Genomic DNA, 23,115 nt, shown 5'->3' on the forward strand with positions numbered 1-23,115 from the left:
ACACATAAAGTACTGCAGCATAAATACTGGAGGCTGAGACAGGAGGGGTCGGGAGAAAGGGACCGAAAGATAGAGGGAGAATAAGAGAGAGATTTGCATATCGCAACAACACTGTATATAGACAAAATATTACATTTGAAAAATATATATATTTTGGAACTTGTGTGAGTGTAATAGTTACTGTTCATTTTTTATTGTTTATTTCCCTTTTGTTTATCCATTTCACTTGCTTTGGCAATGTAAACATATGCCAATAAATCCCCTTAAATTGAATTGAATTGAATAGATGGAGAATGAGAGAGAAAGGGACAGAGAGATAGAATGAGAGAGAATGGGACAGAGAGATAGAATGAGAAAGAAAGTGACAGAGAGATAGAATGAGAGAGAAAGGGACAGAGAGATGGAATGAGAGAGAAAGGGACAGAGAGATAGAATGAGAAAGAAAGGGACAGAGAGATAGAATGAGAGAGAAAGGGACAGAGAGATGGAGGGAGAATGAGAGAGAAAGGGACAGAGAGATAGAATGAGAGAGAAAGGGACAGAGAGATAGAATGAGAGAGAAAGGGACAGAGAGATGGAGACAGAATGAGAAAGAAAGGGACAGAGAGATAGAATGAGAGAGAAAGGGACAGAGAGATAGAATGAGAGAGAAAGGGACAGAGAGATGGAGGGAGAAAGGGACAGAGAGATAGAATGAGAGAGAAAGGGACAGAGAGATGGAGGGAGAATGAGAGAGAAAGGGACAGAGAGATGGAGGGAGAATGAGAGAGAAAGTGACAGAGAGATAGAATGAGAGAGAAAGGGACAGAGAGATAGAATGAGAGAGAAAGGGACAGAGAGATAGAATGAGAGAGAAAGGGACAGAGAGATAGAATGAGAGAGAAAGGGACAGAGAGATAGAATGAGAGAGAAAGGGACAGAGAGATAGAATGAGAGAGAAAGGGACAGAGAGATGGAGGGAGAATGAGAGAGAAAGGGACAGAGAGATGGAGGGAGAATGAGAAAGAAAGTGACAGAGAGATAGAATGAGAGAGAAAGGGACAGAGAGATGGAGACAGAATGAGAAAGAAAGGGACAGAGAGATGGAGGGAGAGAGAAAGGGACAGAGAGATGGAGGGAGAATGAGAGAGAAAGGGACAGAGAGATAGAATGAGAGAGAAAGGGACAGAGAGATGGAGACAGAATGAGAAAGAAAGGGACAGAGAGATAGAATGAGAGAGAAAGGGACAGAGAGATAGAATGAGAGAGAAAGGGACAGAGAGATGGAGGGAGAATGAGAGAGAAAGGGACAGAGAGATAGAATGGGAGAGAAAGGGACAGAGAGATGGAGGGAGAATGAGAGAGAAAGGGACAGAGAGATGGAGGGAGAATGAGAGAGAAAGGGACAGAGATGGAGGGAGAATGAGAGAGAAAGGGACAGAGAGATGGAGGGAGAATGAGAGAGAAAGGGACAGAGAGATGGAGGGAGAATGAGAGAGAAAGGGACAGAGAGATAGAATGAGAGAGAAAGGGACAGAGAGATGGAGGGAGAATGAGAGAGAAAGGGACAGAGAGATGGAATGGGAGAGAAAGGGACAGAGAGATGGAGGGAGAATGAGAGAGAAAGGGACAGAGAGATAGAATGGGAGAGAAAGGGACAGAGAGATGGAGGGAGAATGAGAGAGAAAGGGACAGAGAGATGGAGGGAGAATGAGAGAGAAAGGGACAGAGATGGAGGGAGAATGAGAGAGAAAGGGACAGAGAGATGGAGGGAGAATGAGAGAGAAAGGGACAGAGAGATGGAGGGAGAATGAGAGAGAAAGGGACAGAGAGATAGAATGAGAGAGAAAGGGACAGAGAGATAGAGGGAGAAAGAAAGGGACAGAGAGATGGAGGGAGAATGAGAGAGAAAGGGACAGAGAGATAGAATGAGAGAGAAAGGGACAGAGAGATGGAGGGAGAAAGGGACAGAGAGATAGAATGAGAGAGAAAGGGACAGAGAGATAGAATGAGAGAGAACGGGACAGAGATAGAATGAGAGAGAACGGGACAGAGAGAGAATGAGAGAGAACGGGACAGAGAGATGGAGGAATATGTCTGGTTCAGAGAGGGGCTAACTCTAACACAATCACAGCAGGAGAACACCTGGGGGAGGAGGAGAAGAGGGATGAAGGGATGGCGAGGGGGTTAGGTGGATAGGTGGCAGAGCTGCTAATACAGATAAATATTTCATCCCAAAGAGGCGATATTCACTGAGACTGATATTGGAGAAACAGAACCCACTTCACCTCCAATAGGAGAGAGATGGAGAGAGAGAGAGTGTGTGTGTGTCAGAGAGCGATATGGACTGAGAGAGAAAACCCTCTTCACCTTGTAGACAAAAGATATGAAGATAAAAAACAGAGATAAACAGTGACATAGACAGAGATGGAAAGAGTGCCCATTTACCAAGTAGATGAGACAAACAGACAGAAAAAAAGGAGAGAAAATAAAAGGAAGATCAGAGAGAGAGATGGACTGAGAAAGGAGAGAGAGAAAACAGAGTGCTGGAAGGTAGAGGTGTACCAAACTCTCAGATCCTCTACAGTATTTGATGTTAACACACACTGACACAGCGGCAGACACACACACACACACACACACACACACACACACACACACACACACACACACACACACACACACACACACACACACACACACACACACACACACACACACACAGTACCAAACCATCGCGGGAGACACATTTCTACTATTGCACTTCATGGTCCTCTAAGGTTTCTCTCCTCTGACTCAATTTGACACTTGGGCGAGAGGGAGTGGTGTGAAAGGAAAGAGAGACTGAATGAGAGAGAGGAGAGTGAGAGAAAGAGGGGAGGAGGAAAACTGCGCCAACAGACTGAGCAGAGAGTGTGAGAGAGAGAGAGAGAGAGAGTGGTGCAAAAAGTTCTACGAAAAAGAGAAGAAAGAGAGAGAAGGCATTAAAGAGCAGAAAGGGAGAAACTGTGAACGGATGAGACATAGAACAAGTGTGGAAATACATAGACAGGAAGGAGAGAGAGGAAAATATAATATGACATTTGAAAGGTTTTTATTATTTCGGAGGGATGAAGGGGTGATAGACAGGAAGGAGGGAGAGATGATGGAGATGATAGAGAGGAGAGGAGAGAGAGATGAAGGGGTGATAGACAGGAAGGAGAGAGAGATGAAGGGGTGATAGACAGGAAGGCGAGAGAGATGAAGGGGTGATAGACAGGAAGGAGAGAGATGATGGCGATGAGAGGAGAGGAGAGGAGAGGAGAGGAGAGGAGAGGAGAGGAGAGGAGAGGAGAGGAGAGGAGAGGAGAGGAGAGGAGAGGAGAGGAGAGGAGAGAGAGATGAAGGTATGATAGACAGGAAGGAGAGAGAGATGAAGGGGTGATAGACAGGAAGGAGGAAGAGATGAAGGGGTGATAGACAGGAAGGAGAGAGAGATGAAGGGGTGATAGACAGGAAGGAGAGAGAGATGAAGGAGTGATAGACAGGAAGGAGAAAGAGATGAAGGGGTGATAGACAGGAAGGAGAGAGAGATGAAGGGGTGATAGACAGGAAGGAGAGAGAGATGAAGAGGATGATAGACAGGAAGGAGAGAGAGATGAAGGGGTGATAGACAGGAAGGAGAGAGAGATGAAGGGGTGATAGACAGGAAGGAGAGAGAGATGAAGGGGTTCTACACAGGAAGGAGAGAAAGAAAAGGGCAGAAAGAGCCAAAAGAGTGATGAAAAGACAATGAAAGGGTGAGAAGATCAGGTGTGAAAAGGCAGACAGAACGAGAGATGGAGGGAGAGGAATCTGGGGGTGTGTGTTTTCATCTTCAGTTGTGTCCAAACTCTAGCTCATTAATAATCAAACAGTGGCGTTAACTGAGACCTAGTCTCACTGCAACAGATTCATATTTGATATGTCCTGTGTGGGGGGATCAGAGCACTGAGAGCCAGCCAGAGATGCAGCAGTCTTGACTTTCTTCTTGTTTGGGCCAAGTTTTTTTTTCACCTTCTACCCTCCTACAGTATATTATTCTGTTCTCTCTCACTCTTCCTTCCCTTGTGCTATTCTTCTCTTCATGCCTCTCTTCTCTTCTCTATCTCCTCTCCTCTCCTCTCCTCTCCTCTCCTCTCCTCTCCTCTCCTCTCCTCTCCTCTCCTCTCCTCTCCTCTCCTCTCCTCTCCTCTCCTCTCCTCTCCTCTCCTCTCCTCTCCTCTCCTCTCCTCTCCTCTCCTCTCCTCTCCTCACCTCTCCTCTCCTCTCCTCTCCTCTCCTCTCCTCTCCTCTCCTCTCCTCTCCTCTCCTCTCCTCTCCTCTCCTCTCCTCTCCTCTCCTCTGCATCACCCCTCTTCTCTCCTATCCTCTCATCACTGTCACCCCTTCATCCCTCTCTCCTCTCCCTCCTCTCTCCTGCCCTCACCATTCCTCACCTCATCTTCTTTCCTCTCCATACTCCTTTCTACCCCTCTCTCCTCTCCTCCCTTCAGGACAGTACAGAGACAGAGATGAGCAGCAATAAGTGGTATACTTTAACATGTTTTTCTCTCTTTTTTATCCTCTTTTCTCCTCCTCTCCTCTCCTCTCCTCTCCTCTCCTCTCCTCTCCTCTCCTCTCCTCTCCTCTCCTCTCCTCTCCTCTCCTCTCCTCTCCTCTCCTCTCCTCTCCTCTCCATTACCCCTTCATCTCTCCTCTCCTCTCCTCCCTTCAGGACAGTGCAGAGACAGAGGTGGACAGCAATAAGTGCTGTACATTATGTAATATGTTCTTCACGTCGGCCATCGTGGCCCAGTCTCACTACCAGGGCAAGACACATGCCAAGAGAGTACGACTGGTACTGGGAGAAACACCCAGCTTACCTACTGCTACCAACAGCCCTACCACCACAGGTAACCCACACGTTCACGCTCATTTAGTCATTTAGCAGACGCTCTTATCCAGAGCAACTGACAGGTTTTCCCACTAACTCTTACTTTGCTGATAGCTACTTTATTAATAAGGACAAAATGGACTTACTATGACTGTGATATGTGGTTGTCCCACCGAGCTATCTTAAGAATAATGCACTAACTGTAAGTTACTCTGGATAAGAGCGTCTGCTAAATTACTCAAATGTCAATGTAAGTGCCTTGCTTAAGGGCACATTGACACCTTTTTCACCTAGTCTGCTCAGGGATTCGGACAAGCAACCTTTCAGTTATTGGCCCAATGCTCTTAACCACTAGGCTACCTAGCGCCCCATACACTCACACAAACTCATACACACACCAGACACAGACAAACAAGCTTGCACCCCCCCACCCACACACACACACACACACACACACACACACACACACACACACACACACACACACACACACACACACACACACACACACACACACACACACACACACACACACACACACACACACATAGACTGATTGAACTGTTGACCCCAAACCAACTACTCCTGAATCAATAAGGCTGCAATCAAGCCACTGCCATCTGCCAGTGGATTTATGTCACAATGCCTTTTAGTGTGCGTGTGTGGATTTATGTAATGACGATAAGTGACCTCTTCCCTGGACACACACACCCTCACCATGGTTTTTTCTATGTGATAAAACAACAGCTTTCATATATCCCTGAACAAAGTGTGTGTGTGTGTGTGTGTGTGTGTGTGTGTGTGTGTGTGTGTGTGTGTGTGTGTGTGTGTGTGTGTGTGTGTGTGTGTGTGTGTGTGTGTGTGTGTATTTGTATACGAAACACAATCCATGCCAGTTGACACGTACATCAGACCAAGGTCCTAAACGACACAGCCAACAGCTTTACTGGAACTAACCCATTTGTCTACCTATGTGCCAGAATAACAGAGTGCTGTAGGGTACAATATGCTGTTGTACACTGTTCTCTGGATGGTTTAAGGTTTGTCCTTGCCATTCACATATGCCTGCAAATGTTGCAACAACATCCAAATGATAACATGCCATACAGTCTATCGGCTGAAGAAAGCTTTAATCCCCAATACCCAAGGGGATACGGCCTTGTTCACTCTCCATGCCCAACAGCATGGGCAGCCTTTCAACTATGACCCCTCTCTCTCTCTCTCTCTCTCTCTCTCTCTCTCTCTCTCTCTCTCTCTCTCTCTCTCTCTCTCTCTCGCTCTCTCTCTCTCTCTCTCTCGCTCTCTTTCGCTTTCACTCATGCTTTCTCTTTCACCACACACACATGGAAACTAGGCTTGGGCAGTATCCATACAGTTCTGCCATTTACAGTTTTACCAGCATAGCACAGAAGGGCGTCGCTAAAAATGCAAATGGCCCTCAGCAGATCCTCTCAATCTCTGTCATGTTGGATGGGGAGCGTCACTGCACAGCTATTTTCAGGTCTATCCAGAGATGTTAGATCAGTTTCAAGTCTGGGCTCTGGCTGGGCCACTCAAGGACATTCAGAGTCTTGTCCCCAAGCCACTCCTGCGTTATCTTGGCTGTGTCCTTATGGTCATTGTCCTGTTGGAAGGTGAACCTTCGCCCCAGTCTGAGGTCCTGAGCGCTCTGGAGCAGGTTTTCATCAAGGATCTCTCTGTACTCCATTCATTGTTTCCTCGATCCTGACTAGTCTCCCAGTCCCTGCCGCTGAAAAACATCCCCACAGCATGATGCTACCACCATCAGGCTTCATCGTAGGGATGGTGCCAAGTTTCCTCCAGACGTGACGCTTGGCTTTCAGGCCAAAGAGTTTGATGTTGGTTTCATCAGACCAGAGAATGTTGTTTCTCATAGTCTGAGTCCTTTATGTGCCTTTTGGCAAACTCCAAGTGGGCTGTCATGTGCCTTTTACTGAGGAGTCATTTCTGTCTGGCCACTCTACCATAAAAGCCTGATTGGTGGAGTGCTGCAGAGATGGTTGTCCTTCTGGAAGGTTCTTCCATCTTCACAGAGGAACTCTGGAGCTCTGTCAGAGTGACCATCTGGTTCTTGGTCACCTCCCTGATCAAGGCCCTTCTCCCCCGATTGCTCAGTTTGGCTGGGCGGCCAGCTCTAGAAAGAGTCTTGGTGGTTCCAAACTTCTTCCATTTAAGATGATGGAGGCCTCTGTGTTCTTGGGGACCTTCAAGGCTGCAGCCATTTTTTGGTACCCTTCCCCAGATCTGTGCCTCGACACAATACTGTCTCGGAGCTCTACGGACAATTCCTTCGACCTCATGGCTTGGTTTTTGTTCTGACATGCACTGTCAATTGTGGGACCTTACATAGACAGGTGTGCGCCTTTCTAAATCATGTAAAATCAATTGAATTTACCACAGGTGGACTCCAATCAAGTTGTAGAAACATCTCAAGGATGATCAATGAAAACAGGATGCACCTGATCTCAATTTCAAGTCTCTTAGCAAAGAGTCTGAAAACCTATGTAAATAAATACATTTTTAATACATTTGCAATAGTTTCTTAAGACCTGTTTTCACTTTGTCATTATGGGGTTTTGTGTGTAGATTGATGAGATAAAAAAAATATATCCTTATTAGAATAAGTCTGTAACGTAACAAAATGTGAAAAAAAGTCAAGGGGTCTGAATACTTTCCGAATGCATTGTATACGGTATACTGCCCAAGCCTAATGGAAATCATGTGTTTGATGCATTTGATACCATTCCACCTATTCTGCTCCAGCCATTACCACGAGCCCGTTCTCCACAATTAAGGTACCACCAACTTACTGTGACATAGACACAAAGGAACGATGGATCGTTAAAACACCTGTAAGCTTAAGTTCCATCGCTATCGAAAAACCTGGGCCTGGATAGTAGCGATAGGGTAACTTAGGGTAACCTTGTGCCAGACCAGAGCTGGGATGGGGCCATATTGGACCACATAGTGGACAGACCCTCTCAACACCTGAAACAGCTGTATGTTCAACTCAGTCTCATGAGACTATGGTTGAGTCCCAAATGGCACCCTATTCCCTATATACAGTAGGGCACTACTTTTGAACAGGGCTCATAGGCTCATGTAGGAAATAGGGTGCCATTAGGGACCAAGGGTTGGAATCGGAAGTGGAAGTGATTTATTATGTTCCAGAACAGAACCGTTATTTTAAAAGCATGGGAACCAGTTAATAAAGTAATTTTACATTCCAGGCATTTTTTTCCAGTCCCACAAAAAAACACAACAAAGCACCTATCCAAAGCCCTCACTCTGTCACTTAAAAACATATTCCAGCTTCTGCCTGCCAGCTGGAAATCTTTGCCAGTGTCAGGGTTTTCGCTGCTGGTCATTCGAGTCAAGTGCAGGAGAGCAGAGAATAGGTGATCAGGCGACTTTATTAGCCAAGAGAAACAAACAGACGGACGCAAACAGCTACAACTCAAGCCAACCGGCAAAAGTGACAATCGCAAAATACCGTCAATAATATAACATTAAGGTTCACCAATAATTCCCCAAATAGGGTACAGGCAATGCCCAGGGTGAAAAACCAGACTGGCGCGATACAACAAACACAAAATAAAAACAATTCCACACAAAGACATGGGGGGAATAGAGGAATATATATATGCAGTGTGATTAGGGAATGTAAACCAGGTCTGCGGGGAACAAGACAAAACAAATGGAGCGGCGATGGCTAGAAGGCCAGTGACGTCGACCGCCGAACGCCTCCCAAACAAGGAGGGGAGCCGACTTCGGCGGAAGTCGTGACAGCCAGTGGGTGTGCATGTGTGTGTAGGCTACCTCCCCCTCCCCTCTGAAGTATAGGTTACTGTAATCTACTGACAACGTTACAAGCATAATTCAGAAATTAGGTAGAGATGTTTAATTACAGAAGAATGAAATTACTTTTCCAATGCTAATTAAGGATACTATAGTTATCATGTTTATTAACTACAAAAAGGTAAGACGTGTTTTTAATTCTAGTACCTCTCTGCACACTCAAGCTTGTTAGCTAGCTAGCTAATGTTTGCTCTGGTCCAACATTAAACCAACTCAGATCTTCAAAGACATTCAAATTTCCTCCATAGAAGCATATAATTGGTATAATTCGATGTGCCTAATTCAGATAATGCTTGTCATAACAAGATGTCCAGCTCTTCAAGGCAAGCTTCCTCCTTCCTCTCTCACTCTTTCCTCACCCTAAAAATGTCTGTTGCATCTCGCGCCTTAACAGTGTATGTGTTTGTCTTTCATTATGATTAAACCATGCTGTTACGGCAAAATACAATTTGCTCTTAACAACTTTCCTATACAGATTAAATCACCCACTCCACAGCAAGCTTCTCTATCCACATTGATTGGTGAAGTGTTTTGATGTCGAGCTAAATATAAAACAAATCTATATTTCAGAGGTTTAAAAAGGAACAGAAACAAACAATATCCAACGTAACTTTTTGGGGGTTGGAACCGGTTCAGAACTTCATCTTTCTGGTTGGAACGATGGAACAGAATGAAAAACATGTTCATAACTTAATGATTGTAAAATAATTCAGCTTCCAACCCAATTCGTTGGGGAATGGACTCTACAAAGTGTCGAAATCGTTCCACAGGGATGCTGGCCCATGTTGACTCCAATGCTTCCCACAGTTGGGTCAAATTGGCTGGATGTTCTTTACGTGGTGGACCAGTCTTTATACAGTCAGGAAACTGTTGAGCGTGAGAAACCCAGCAGCGTTGCAGTTCTTGACAAACCGATCTGCCTGGCACCTACTACCATACCCCGTTCAAAGGCACTTAAATCTTTTGTCTTGCCCATTCACCCTCTGAATGGCACACATACACAATCCATGTCTCAATTGTCTCAAGGCTTAAAAATCCTTCTTTAAACTGTCACCTCCCCTTCATCTACACTGATTGAAGTGGATTTAACAAGTGACATCAATAAGGGATCATAGCTTTCACCTTGTCAGTCTATGTCATGGAAAGAGCAATGTGTTCTTAATGTTTTGTATACTCAGTGTATATCTACATTTTATATTTATATTTCAATCATTCAACAGACACTCTTATCCAGAGCGGCTTACAATCATACAACTGAGGGAGGTGAAACAATGTAGCATTAGCATTGGAAGTAAATCCTCTTCAAACGTTCAGTAGCAGTAGCAAATTCATTGCTAGAAAAAAATAAAGACAGATTAAAGTATAGCTGCAAGCAGCCATTGCCGGGTTTAAGCTATGGCCCCACAGCGCCACCATCAGCACACATTAGACACATAGACCTAGTACTAGTAAACAGTACTTCTGTACTGTTTACCTTCCTTGCCAAATGTCAGAACTCAAAATCAAACCATGCAATATTCTTTTGATGTATTTTGGACCATGTTTTATTATGTTGGCTACTTTAAACGTCTATTAAACACAATATTTCCCAAGAGTCTAGCTCAAACAACATGGCCGCTACAAGACTATAACCTTGTATGAATTTATTTTCTCTCTGTCAAACAGAACCACCATGCGGCCAAACTGAAGCATACTCTACTTGTTGGCTAGACTCACATCCCACATCCCGCCCACGTGAATGTTTATTGTTCGGTAGGACCCATGTTGTTTGAGATGCTAAACTGGAAAATATCTAACTTCCATGTAGATCGGTCATTCTGTGCCAGAGGAGTAGCGTTTTAAGTGTTTTTCACAAAAATCATCATGGCGGAACTTATGGGTCCTTGAGGCAAATTTGTTTGTTGTGAGGAGAGGGACCTATGTAACTAATTTCATGAATAGTGGCGAAGTAATTACAATTTAGCAATTTACACTGGAGTGATATATGTGCAGAGGAGGATGTGCAAGTAGAAATACAGGTGTGCAAAAGAGCAGAAAAACAAAAACAAATATGGGGATGAGGTAGGTAGTTGGTTGGATGGGCTATTTACAGATGGGCTGTGTACAGCTGCAGCGATCGGTAAGCTGCTCTGACAGCTGACGCTTAAAGTTAGTGAGGGAGATATAAGTCTCCAACTTCAGTGATTTTTGCAATTCGTTCCAGTCATTGGCAGCAGAGAACTGGAAGGAAAGGTTTAAACAGGGTGGTATTGGTGATTTAAGGAGAGTGAGAACAGGTGGAGACTGGTTATCAGTTAGTAGCAGCTGGAGCTTGTTTGAGGAGCTACGTTCAAGGCAACTACACTGCTCAAGAAAATTAAGGGAACACTAAAATAACACATCCTAGATCTGAATGAATGAAATAATCTTATTAAATACTTTTTTCTTTACATAGTTGAATGTGCTGACAACAAAATCACACAAAAATAATCAATGGAAATCCAATTTATCAACCCATGGAGGTCTGGATTTGGAGTCACACTCAAAATTAAAGTGGAAAACCACACTACAGGCTGATCCAACTTTGATGTAATGTCAATTGGATTCAGGTCTGGGGAACGGGCGGGCCAGTCCATAGCATCAATGCCTTCCTCTTGCAGGAACTGCTGACACACTCCAGCCACATGAGGTCTAGCATTGTCTTGCATTAGGAGGAACCCAGGGCCAACCGCACCAGCATATGGTCTCACAAGGGGTCTGAGGATCTCATCTCGGTACCTAATGGCAGTCAGGCTACCTCTGGCGAGCACATGGAGGGCTGTGCGGCCCCCCAAAGAAATGCCACCCCACACCATGACTGACCCACCGCCAAACCGGTCATGCTGGAGGATGTTGCAGGCAGCAGAACGTTCTCCACGGCGTCTCCAGACTCTGTCATGTCTGTCACGTGCTCAGTGTGAACCTGCTTTCATCTGTGAAGAGCACCGGGCGCCAGTGGCGAATTTGCCAATCTTGGTGTTCTCTGGCAAATGCCAAACGTCCTGCACGGTGTTGGGCTGTAAGCACAACCCCCACCTGTGGACGTCGGGCCCTCATACCACCCTCATGGAGTCTGTTTCTGACCGTTTTAGCAGACACATGCACATTTGTGGCCTGCTGGAGGTCATTTTGCAGGGCTCTGGCAGTGCTCCTCCTGCTCCTCCTTGCACAAAGGCGGAGGTAGCGGTCCTGCTGCTGGGTTGTTGCCCTCCTACGGCCTCCTCCATGTCTCCTGATGTACTGGCCTGTCTCCTGGTAGCGCCTCCATGCTCTGGACACTACACTGACAGACACAGCAAACCTTCTTGCCACAGCTCGCATTGATGTGCCATCCTGGATGAGCTGCACTACCTGAGCCACTTGTGTGGGTTGTAGACTCCGTTTCATGCTACCACTAGAGTGAAAGCACCGCCAGCATTCAAAAGTGACCAAAACATCAGCCAGGAAGCATAGGAACTGAGAAGTGGTCTGTGGTCACCACCTGCTGAACCAATCCTTTATTGGGGGTGTCTTGCTTATTGCCTATAATTTCCACCTGTTGTCTATTCCATTTGCACAACAGCATGTGAAATTTCTTGTCAATCAGTGTTTCTTCCTAAGTAGACAGTTTGATTTCACAGAAGTGTGATTGACTTGGAGTTACATTGTGTTGTTTAAGTGTTCCCTTTATTTTTTTGAGCAGTATACATTAACCTGTTAGGGCTAGGGGGCAGTATTGACACGGCTGGATAAAAAAACATACCCGATTTAATCTGGTTACCACTCCTACCCAGTAACTAGAATATGCATATACTTATTACATATGGATAGAAAACACCCTAAATTTTCTAAAACTGTTTGAATGGTGTCTGTGAGTTTAACAGAACTCATTTGGCAGGCAAAACCCTGAGACATTTTCTGACAGGAAGTGGATACCTGATGTGTTGTATTACCTTTAAACCTATCCCATTGAAAAACACAGGGGCTGAGGAATATTTTGGCACTTCCTATTGCTTCCACTAGATGTCACCAGCCTTTACAAAGTGTTTTGAGTCTTCTGGAGGGAGATCTGACCGAACAAGAGCCATGGAACGATGATGGCCCATTAGACACCTGGCGCGCGAGTTCATGTTGGGTACCCTCGTTCCAATACGTTATAAAAGAGTATGCATTCGTCCACCTTGAATATTATTCATGTTCTGGTTAAAAAAGGCCATAATGATTTATGCTATACAACGTTTGACATGTTTGAACGAACGTAAATATATTTTTTCCCCTCGTTCATGACGAGAAGTCCGGCTGGCTTAGATCATGTGCTAACAAGACGGAGATTTTTGGACATAAATGATGAGCTTTTTTGAACAAAACTACATTCGTTATGGACCTGTGATACCTGGAAGTGACATCTGATGAAGAGAATCAAAGGTAATGGATTATTTACATAGTATTTTCGATTTTAGATCTCCCCAACATGACGTCTAGTCTGTATCGCAACGCGTATTTTTCTGGGCGCAGTGCTCAGATTATTGCAAAGTGTGATTTCCCAGTAAGGTTATTTTTAAATCTGGCAAGTTGATTGCGTTCAAGAGATGTAAATCTATAATTCTTTAAATGACAATATAATATTTTACCAATGTTTTCTAATTTTAATTATTTAATTTGTGACGCTGACTTGACTGCCGGTTATTGGAGGGAAACGATTTCCTCAACATCAATGCCATAGTAAAACGCTGTTTTTGGATATAAATATGAACTTGATAGAACTAAAAATGCATGCATTGTCTAACATAATGTCCTAGGAGTGTCATCTGATGGAGATTGTAAAAGGTTAGTGCATCATTTTAGCTGGTTTTATGGTTTTGGTGACCCTGTCTTTGAATTGACAAAACATTACACACAACTCTTGTAAATGTACTGTCCTAACATACTCTAAATTTATGCTTTCGCCGTAAAACCTTTTTGAAATCGTAAAACGTGGTTAGATTAAGGAGATGTTTATCTTTCCAAAGGGTGTAAAATAGTTGTGTGTTTGAAAAATTTGAATTTTGACATTTATTTGGATTCAAATTTGCCGCTCTTGAAATGCACCTGCTGTTGATGGAGTGCACCACGGGTGGCACGCTAGCGTCCCACCTAGCCCATAGAGGTTAAGCACCAACACATATTTTCAACTGGTTCTATTACCGAAATATGGTTCCTTTCACCCACTTGTTTGATGTTCCCAGACTCTCTATGTTTAACAAAGGCTATTCAAGAGTCCTTCAGTAGAGTCAGAGAGAGAGGGAAGGTTGAAAGGTATTTATGGGGGGGTCATAAACCTTACCCACAGGCCAACGTCATGACAACAGTTACACATGGAATAACATGGAAATAACAATAAACAAGCCAATAACACAATAAACAAGTCAATGACACAGTAGGAAAAAAAAGAAAGTCTATATACAGTGCGTGCAAAAGGCATGAGGAGGTAGGCAATAAATAGGCCATAGAAGCAAAGAATTACAATTTAGCAGATTAACACTGGAGTGATAAATGAGCAGATGAACGTGCAAGTAGAGATACTGGTGTGCAAAAGAGCAGAAAAATAAATAAAAACAGTATGGGGATGAGGTAGGTAGATTGGGTGGGCTATTTACAGATGGACTATGTACAGCTGCAGCGATCGGTTAGCTGCTCAGATAGCTGAGGTTTAAAGTTGGTGAGGGAAATATAAGTCTCCAGCTTCAGTGATTTTTGCAATTTGCTCTAGTCACTGGCAGCAGAGAACTGGAAGGAAAGGCGGCCAAATGAGGTGTTGGCTTTGGGGATGACCAGTGAAATATACCTGCTGGAGCGCGTGCTACTGGTGGGTGTTGCTATGGTGACCAGTGAGCTGAGATAAGGCAGAGCTTTACCTAGCAAAGACTTATAGATGACCTGGAGCCAGTGGGTTTGGCGACGAATATGTAGCAAGGACCAGCCAACGAAAGCATACAGGTCGCAGTGGTGGGTAGTATATGGGGCTTTGGTGACGAAACGGATGGCACTGTGATAGACTACATCCAATTTGCTGAGTAGAGTTTTGAAAGCTATTTTGTAATCGGTTGAAGGGCTAGTAGAGGGTTGGAGGCTATTTTGTAAATGACATCGCGAAGTCAAAGATCGGTAGGATAGTCAGTTTTACAAGGGTATGTTTGGCAGCATGAGTGAAGGAGGCTTTGTTGTGAAATAGGAAGCCGATTCTTGATTTAGCTTTGGATTGGCGATGCTTAATGTGAGTCTGGAAGGAGAGTTTACAGTCTAGCCAGACACCTAGGTATTTATAGTTGTCCACATATTCTAAGTCAGAACCGTCCAGAGTAGTGATGCTAGTCGGGTGGGCGGATGCGGGCAGTGATCGGTTGAAGAGCATGCATTTCATTTTACTAGCATTTAAGAGCAGTTGGAGGCCACGGAAGGAGAGTTGTATGGCGTTGAAGCTCGTTTGGAGGTTTGTTAACATGGTGTCCAAAGAAGGGCCAGATGTATACAGAATGGTGTCGTCTGCGTAGAGGTGGATCAGAGAATCACCCACAGCAAGAGCGACATCATTGATGTATAAAGAGAAAAGAGTCGGCCCGAGAATTGAACCCTGTGGCACCCCCATAGAGACTGCCAGAGGACCGGACAACAGGCCCTCCGATTTAACACACTGAACTCTATCTGAGAAGCAGTTAGTGAACCAGGCGAGGCAGTCATTAGAGAAACCAAGGCTGTTGAGTCTGCCGATAAGAATCCAGTGATTGACAGAGTCGAAAGCCTTGGCCAGGTCAATGAAGACGGCTGCACAGTACTGTCTTTTATCGATGGCGGTTATGATATCATTTAGGACCTTGAGCGTGGCTGAGGTGCACCCTTGACAAGCTCGGTAACCAGATTGCATAGCGGAGAAGGTACGGTGGGATTTGAAATGTTCAGTGATCTGTTTGTTCACTTGGCTTTCGAAGACTAGAAAGGCAGGGCAGGATGGATATAGGTCTGTAACAGTTTGGGTATTGCATGAGAGGGTGTGGCCCATGGGCCTTTACCATCATGCGAAGTTACACCGTCCTAGACCTTACATCTCACAGGAATTAACATTTTTCACTGAAACCACAGAGAACCGGAACACAATAGGTTTTACCCAGCTTCGCTGCTTGAACCCATAAAAATGCCAAATATGTGTTTGCTGTAGTATATCAAATCAAATTGTATTTGTCTCATGCCCCGGAAACAACCTTACCTTGAAATGCTTACTTACTACCCCTTAACCAACAATGCAATTCAAGAAATAGAGTTATGAAAGTATGTAAAAAATAAACTAAACTAAAAAAATATATAAAAAGTAACACAATAAAATAACAATAATGAGGCTATATACAGGGGATACCAGGTTAGTTGAGGTAATTTGTACATGTAGGTAGAGGTAAAGTGACTATGCATAGGTTTGGGATAGGGTTATGAATGGCTGAGGTAAGTGTAAAGGATTGGGATTAAATTGAGTGCCGAGCAGTACAACTGAACATGCAATCTTGGGAGCCACAGCGGCCTAGCAAGTCGTGAGCCTGCTGGATGGTAATAAGCGCTCCTAGTGGACGGGGTACTGAAAGCAACATCCGACGACCTGAGGACCTGGACAGACGTTGAATACTGAAGTTGACCTGGTGTGACCTGGCTACTAAAATGGGCCTAAAATGGCCACTTCCTCCCAATGAAGTTTCTATGTGAGAACAATCTGAGATGAGAGAAAACATTGGGCAGTCCTTGCATTGAATCACCCATAATGTAAATTTAGGGCTTCATTTACTAACTGATTCAACATAGACATCGATCGCTAATAGGTTTTACCTACACAGTATTCTCCAATAGAGTACGGCTCAGGGTTCAAAGTCACTATCAGACAGCTTTTCTATACAGTGGGTGCGTGTCTGTGTGTACTTGAGTGCGCGTGTGTGCATGTGTGTTTGTCCGGGTGTGTGCTTGTGTTCAGTTCATTCGGCCCATCCATAGCCCCTATTAGAAACCAGCCCGCAACCCCAAACTGATCAATACTTCTATTGGATTCCATTTTGCTCCTAACAAGCCAACATAATCCCCCCTAACCACCAAGGTCAGAAGCACAGTCATACACACGCACTCGTTCTCCATGGCCGACGTAAGACAGTTAGGCGTCTTAACCCTCACAAAGCTGCCGGCCCACCTTTAGCCGCGTCCTCAGAGCATGCGCAGACTAGCTGGCTGGAGTGTTTATGGACATATTCAATCTCTCCCTATCCCAGTCTACTGTCCCCACTTGCTTCAAGATGTCCACCATTGTTTCTGTACCCAAGAAAGTTAAGGTAACTGAACTAAATGACTATTGCCCTGTAGCACTCACTTCTGTCATCATGAAGTTCTTTGAGAGGCTAGTTAAGGATCATATCACCTCCACCCTACCTGACACCCTAGACCCACTGCAATTCGCATACCGCGCCAAAAGATCCATTGATGATGCAATCGCCATCGCACTACACACTGCCCTATCCAATCAGGACAAGAGGAATACCTATGTAAGAATGCTATTCGTTGACTACAGCTCAGCCTTCAACACCATATTACCCTCCAAGCTCATTATTAAGCTCGGGGTCCTGGATTTCCTGATGGGCCGCCCCCAGGTGGTGAAGGTAGGCAACAACACCTCCACTACGCTAATCCTCAACACAAGGACCCCACAAGGGAGCCTGCTCAGACCCCTCCTGCACTTCCTGTTTACCTATGTCTGCGTGGCCAGACACACCTCCAACTCCATCATCAAGTTTGCAGACAACACAACAGTGGTAGGCCTGATTACCAACAACGACGAGACAGCCTACAGGGAGGAGTTGAGGGCCCTGGTGGAGTGGTGCCTGGAAAAGAACCTCTCCCTTAAAAGGAGCACTCAAGCCACTGTTAACTTTCAGTACACTTTCAATGTCATCATATATCACCCTGATCATGGCAATAAAACCAGAGCTGAAACCAAACGCCTCAAAAGTGCGCCAGAAGTATTGATGTTCAAACTCTGTCAAATGCCTTTTCCTGATCAATTGAAATTAGACCAGCATCCAACCCAATAGCCCTAGAGACGTCCAAAAAAATCCAGAATCAGGGAAATGTTATCTCTTATCTGCCTGCCAGGAACACAGTAGGACTGCCCCATCACATCCCCCAGCCTGTTGGACAAAGCCTTGGACAGAATCCTATTATCAGTGGCCAATAAAGCCACCGGCCTCCAGTTCTTCACCTCCCTAGGGTCACCCTTTTTGGCAGTAGGGTGAGGACAGCCCTCCTGCAGCTTATCAGTAGTAACCCTCCGGTCAAACTATTGTTAACTACTGTTAGCCAAACCTCTCCCAACATGGCCCAAAAATACTTTAAAAAGTCAACGGGAAACCCATCAATGCCTGGTGCCCTTCCATTTTCCATGCCTTTTAATGCAGCATATAGCTCCTGCAAAGACAATGGTTGCTCTAGTTCAACCTGAGCTTCAGCAGCCACCTGTGGGAGCCCATCAAGGAACTGCTGTGTCACTGTTTAATCCTCTTTATCCTCTTGTAGAGCTCAGCAGAGAACTCGACTGCCCTCTTTCTAATTTCACAAGGGCTAGTGAGCTCTTGTCCAGAAGCTGATTTGAGGCAATGAATTATCTCTAAACCGATTTTTTTTTTAGATGAGGCATCCATTTCAGAGATTCCCTGAAACTTACTTCTCACCAATGCCCCCTCATACCCAGCAGGTCTGCCAACACAGCTTTTTTTGTCTTGAGGGCCTGAGTATGGCCTCAATTTTATTAAATATATATTTTACCAGGTAAGTTGACTGAGAACACATTGTCACTTCCAGCAACAACATGGAGAATAGTTACAGGAGGAGGGATGAATGAGCAAATTGTAAGCTGGGGATGATTAGGTGACTGTGATGGTATGAGGGCCAGATTGGGAATTTAGCCAGAACACCAGGGTTAAAACCCTACTCTTACAATAAGTACCATTGGATCTTCAGTACACCCACTTAACATCCCATCAGAAAGACAGAACACTACACAAGGAAACATTCCCAATCGCTGCCCTGGGATATATATATATATTTTTTTAGACATGAGGAAAGAGTGCCTTCTACTGGCACTCAATCACCACTTCCGGCAGCATCTGGTCTCCCATCCAGGAACCATCCAGGACCAAACCTGCTTAGCTTCAGATGTAAGCCAGCAGTGGGATGCAGAGTGATATGCTGCTGGCTTGATCTTCTGTGGACTCAACCAACGTCAAGAGTTTCACTATTTCAGACTGGGCGTTCATTGATCTGGCGATGCGTCTTGTGACGTTCATCGTGTATTGATTACAGAATTGTTGAATCTGAATTTTCCATATATCCCACTGTTGAAGGGATACAAAACTGGCCTTTTGAGACCTCCACCTCTCTCAGAAAAAAATAAAACAGTTCCTGAAGTGAGCATCACTCAATAAAGTTATGTTAAAATGCCAGTATGCGCTTTTGGGTTTTACAGGGTTAATGATCAGAAAATCCCACTGGGGTTATTACACTTGATTTACAGACCAGAACGATGGTGTTCTCTCGCACATGAGCCCGCACATGTGTACTGTCTCGTGCCTCCATGTTGGCTCCTCCCCAGAGGAAAACTCCACCATCTCTACAACCTGTTAATCCTCAACTGATTTATCAATCTCTACCTTCCTGCTGCTTCATTTTCCATTGTTTCAATCTCGTCTTGAACTCCAATTTCATTTTCCAGCACCGACTCAGCAACCCCAGTCCCAGTCTCACCGGCTGTTTCCCCTCCCGCTTTACTCTGATCCACCACAATTGCTCCCGTAGCCACACCGCTCTCCTTTCCTACTTTTCCAACCACATCTGCCCACCTTCTCCCTTCCCCTGAACCCTTAGCATGTTCATCCTTTCGCTGTGGTGCATTAGCTGGACCAGTGCTACAGCTGCTACCAGGCTCTGTGCGCTCGTTCTCTGGACAATAACGTATCAAATGCCCCTCTCTTCCGCAGCCAAAGCATTTCATTGATTCAGTAGAAGCGTAGAACACAATCAAATCCATAAATTTTAAAACTGAACGCTCAGTTCGTCAGTATCCTTCTTTAAAATCATGTGCACTTGTCTCCTATGAGACACGACATGTTTCAGCAAAGGAGATTAGCATCCAAAAATAACCTATTTTATTGTAGATACAGGTTGACCATGATGAGATAACTCTCACTCTAACACTTCATCTCTAACAAATGATGGCACATTAGAAAGTATAACTTTCTGCACCAGATTCATAAGAGGAAATACCGACGTCTGTGTATCCCGCAATACAACACCACTCTCAACTATCGTATTCACCTTTTCAATGGATCTAAGAATATCACTACAGCGCTATTCATCCCTGAGGCTGATTTTATGCTATCATACCCAATGATAGCACCCACTGCCAAGCTACATTCTTCCACCGAACACCCTGCCACAGCAGGAATCTTTACTAATTGCCGCCGACTAAGTTATTCAAACCCCAACCCTCCTCGAGTGGCCATTGCAACTAGCTCCACACGCTGGTTGCGCCCTCACACCACCCCTATACGTGATTAGTGACAGTGAGACAAAAATAACCTTAAAACAACTAATATATATATATATATATATACTGCTCAAAAAAATAAAGGGAACACTTAAACAACACATCCTAGATCTGAATGAAAGAAATAATCTTATTAAATACTTTTTTCTTTACATAGTTGAATGTGCTGACAACAAAATCACACAAAAATAATCAATGGAAATCCAATTTATCAACCCATGGAGGTCTGGATTTGGAGTCACACTCAAAATTAAAGTGGAAAACCACACTACAGGCTGATCCAACTTTGATGTAATGTCCTTAAAACAAGTCAAAATGAGGCTCAGTAGTGTGTGTGGCCTCCACGTGCCTGTATGACCTCCCTACAACGCCTGGGCATGCTCCTGATGAGGTGGCGGATGGTCTCCTGAGGGATCTCCTCCCAGACCTGCACTAGAGCATCCGCCAACTCCTGGACAGTCTGTGGTGCAACGTGGCGTTGGTGGATGGAGCGAGACATGATGTCCCAGATGTGCTCAATTGGATTCAGGTCTGGGGAACGGGCAGGCCAGTCCATAGCATCAATGCCTTCCTCTTGCAGGAACTGCTGACACACTCCAGCCACATGAGGTCTAGCATTGTCTTGCATTAGGAGGAACCCAGGGCCAACCGCACCAGCATATGGTCTCACAAGGGGTCTGAGGATCTCATCTCGGTACCTAATGGCAGTCAGGCTACCTCTGGCGAGCACATGGAGGGCTGTGCGGCCCCCCAAAGAAATGCCACCCCACACCATGACTGACCCACTGCCAAACCGGTCATGCTGGAGGATGTTGCAGGCAGCAGAACGTTCTCCACGGCGTCTCCAGACTCTGTCACGTCTGTCACGTGCTCAGTGTGAACCTGCTTTCATCTGTGAAGAGCACAGGGCGCCAGTGGCGAATTTGCCAATCTTGGTGTTTTCTGGCAAATGCCAAACGTCCTGCACGGTGTTGGGCTGTAAGCACAACCCCCACCTGTGGACGTTGGGCCCTCATACCACCCTCATGGAGTCTGTTTCTGACCGTTTGAGCAGACACATGCACATTTGTGGCCTGCTGGAGGTCATTTTGCAGGGCTCTGGCAGTGCTTCTCCTGCTTCTCCTTGCACAAAGGCAGAGGTAGCGGTCCTGCTGCTGGGTTGTTGCCCTCCTACGGCCTCCTCCACATCTCCTGATGTACTGGCCTGTCTCCTGGTAGTGCCTCCATGCTCTGGACACTACGCTGGCAGACACAGCAAACCTTCTTGCCACAGCTCGCATTGATGTGCCATCCTGGATGAGCTGCACTACCTGAGCCACTTGTGTGGGTTGTAGACTCCGTCTCATGCTACCACTAGAGTGAAAGCACCGCCAGCATTCAAAAGTGACCAAAACATCAGCCAGGAAGCATAGGAACTGAGAAGTGGTCTGTGGTCCCCACCTGCAGAACAACTCCTTTATTGGGGGTGTCTTGCTAATTGCCTATAATTTCCACCTGTTGTCTATTCCATTTGCACAACAGCATGTGAAATTTATTGCCAATCAGTGTTGCTTCCTAAGTGGGCAGTTTGATTTCACAGAAGTGTGATTGACTTGGAGTTACATTGTGTTGTTTAAGTGTTCCCTTTATTTTTTTGAGCAGTGTATATATACACACACACACACACACACACACACACACACACACACACACACACACACACACACACACACACACACACACACACACACACACACCGAAACCCTATAGAGTGTAAAAAAAATTCAGTCGCTCTCACAATCGCTACTGCTTCCCGACTCACTCCCAGCATGCACTCCGACCAAAGAGAGGGAGATTGCTTTGGCAATATGTTTCCCATGCCAATAAAGCATCTATGAATTGAATTGAGATGGAGAGAGAGAGATGTGTGTGAGCGAGAGGTGTTTTGTGTGTGAGTGAGAGAGAGAGGTAAGGAGAGCGAGTGAGAGAGAGAGACGTGTGTGTGTGCTGAAGGTTACTTTTGATTCTAATCTCTCCTGATCTATCCTTCCATCCTTCTCCACTTGTCTTCCTTTCTTTCTCTCTCTCTTTCTCATTCTGTCCTTCCTCCCAGGTCTGTCTGTCACTAAACCATGGCAACTTCCCTGAAAGCACCTTCACCAAACTGACACTTTATATGTGTGTGTGTGTGTGTGTGTGTGTGTGTGTGTGTGTGTGTGTGTGTGTGTGTGTGTGTGTGTGTGTGTGCATGTGAGCGTGTGCGTGTGAGGTAATCGAACTGACACTTTCCAAGAAGTAGAACAAAGTTATTTCAAAGTCAACCCAAACTTTCATTAACATCCATTACTATATGCAATGATCGCTTCCCTTTCTAGATTGTTTTGACTATTGTAAATATCTGCCACTCCCTAGACACTGGTTTCCGTCTGGCTGCAAGTCAAATCCTAATGTTTTTACACCCTATTAATTACCATAGCTGTTAGTGAGGATGAGTGTGTGTGTGTCTGTGTGTGTCTGTGTGTCGTGTGTCTGTGTGTGTGTGTGTGTGTGTGTGTGTTGTGTGTCTGTGTTTGTGTGTGTGTGTGCTTGCGTGTGTGTGACTGCGTGTATCAAATCAAATGTTATTGGTCGCATATACACACATTTAGCAGATGTTATTGCTGGTGTAGCAAAATGCTTGTGTTTCCAACAGTGCGATAATATCCAACAATACACACACAAATCTAAAAGTAAAGAATTGAATTAAGAAATTATTCCATTCAGCCCATTTCAGACATAATTGGGG

At 45.0% G+C, this 23,115-nt stretch overlaps 1 protein-coding gene across 1 annotated transcript in view; it reads left to right on the forward strand.

The window, feature by feature from the left end:
* Nucleotides 1–23,115, forward strand: part of LOC106589753 (zinc finger matrin-type protein 4) — a 145,563-nt gene that overhangs the window by 73,168 nt on the left and 49,280 nt on the right. The window contains exon 4 of the mRNA XM_045710423.1: nt 4,715–4,892. Within this exon, the coding sequence (XP_045566379.1) occupies nt 4,715–4,892 (178 nt within the window). The remainder of the gene's footprint in view (nt 1–4,714; nt 4,893–23,115) is intronic.

The sequence above is a fragment of the Salmo salar genome, chromosome ssa28 (assembly GCF_905237065.1).
Source record: "Salmo salar chromosome ssa28, Ssal_v3.1, whole genome shotgun sequence".
Lineage (NCBI taxonomy): Eukaryota > Metazoa > Chordata > Actinopteri > Salmoniformes > Salmonidae > Salmo > Salmo salar.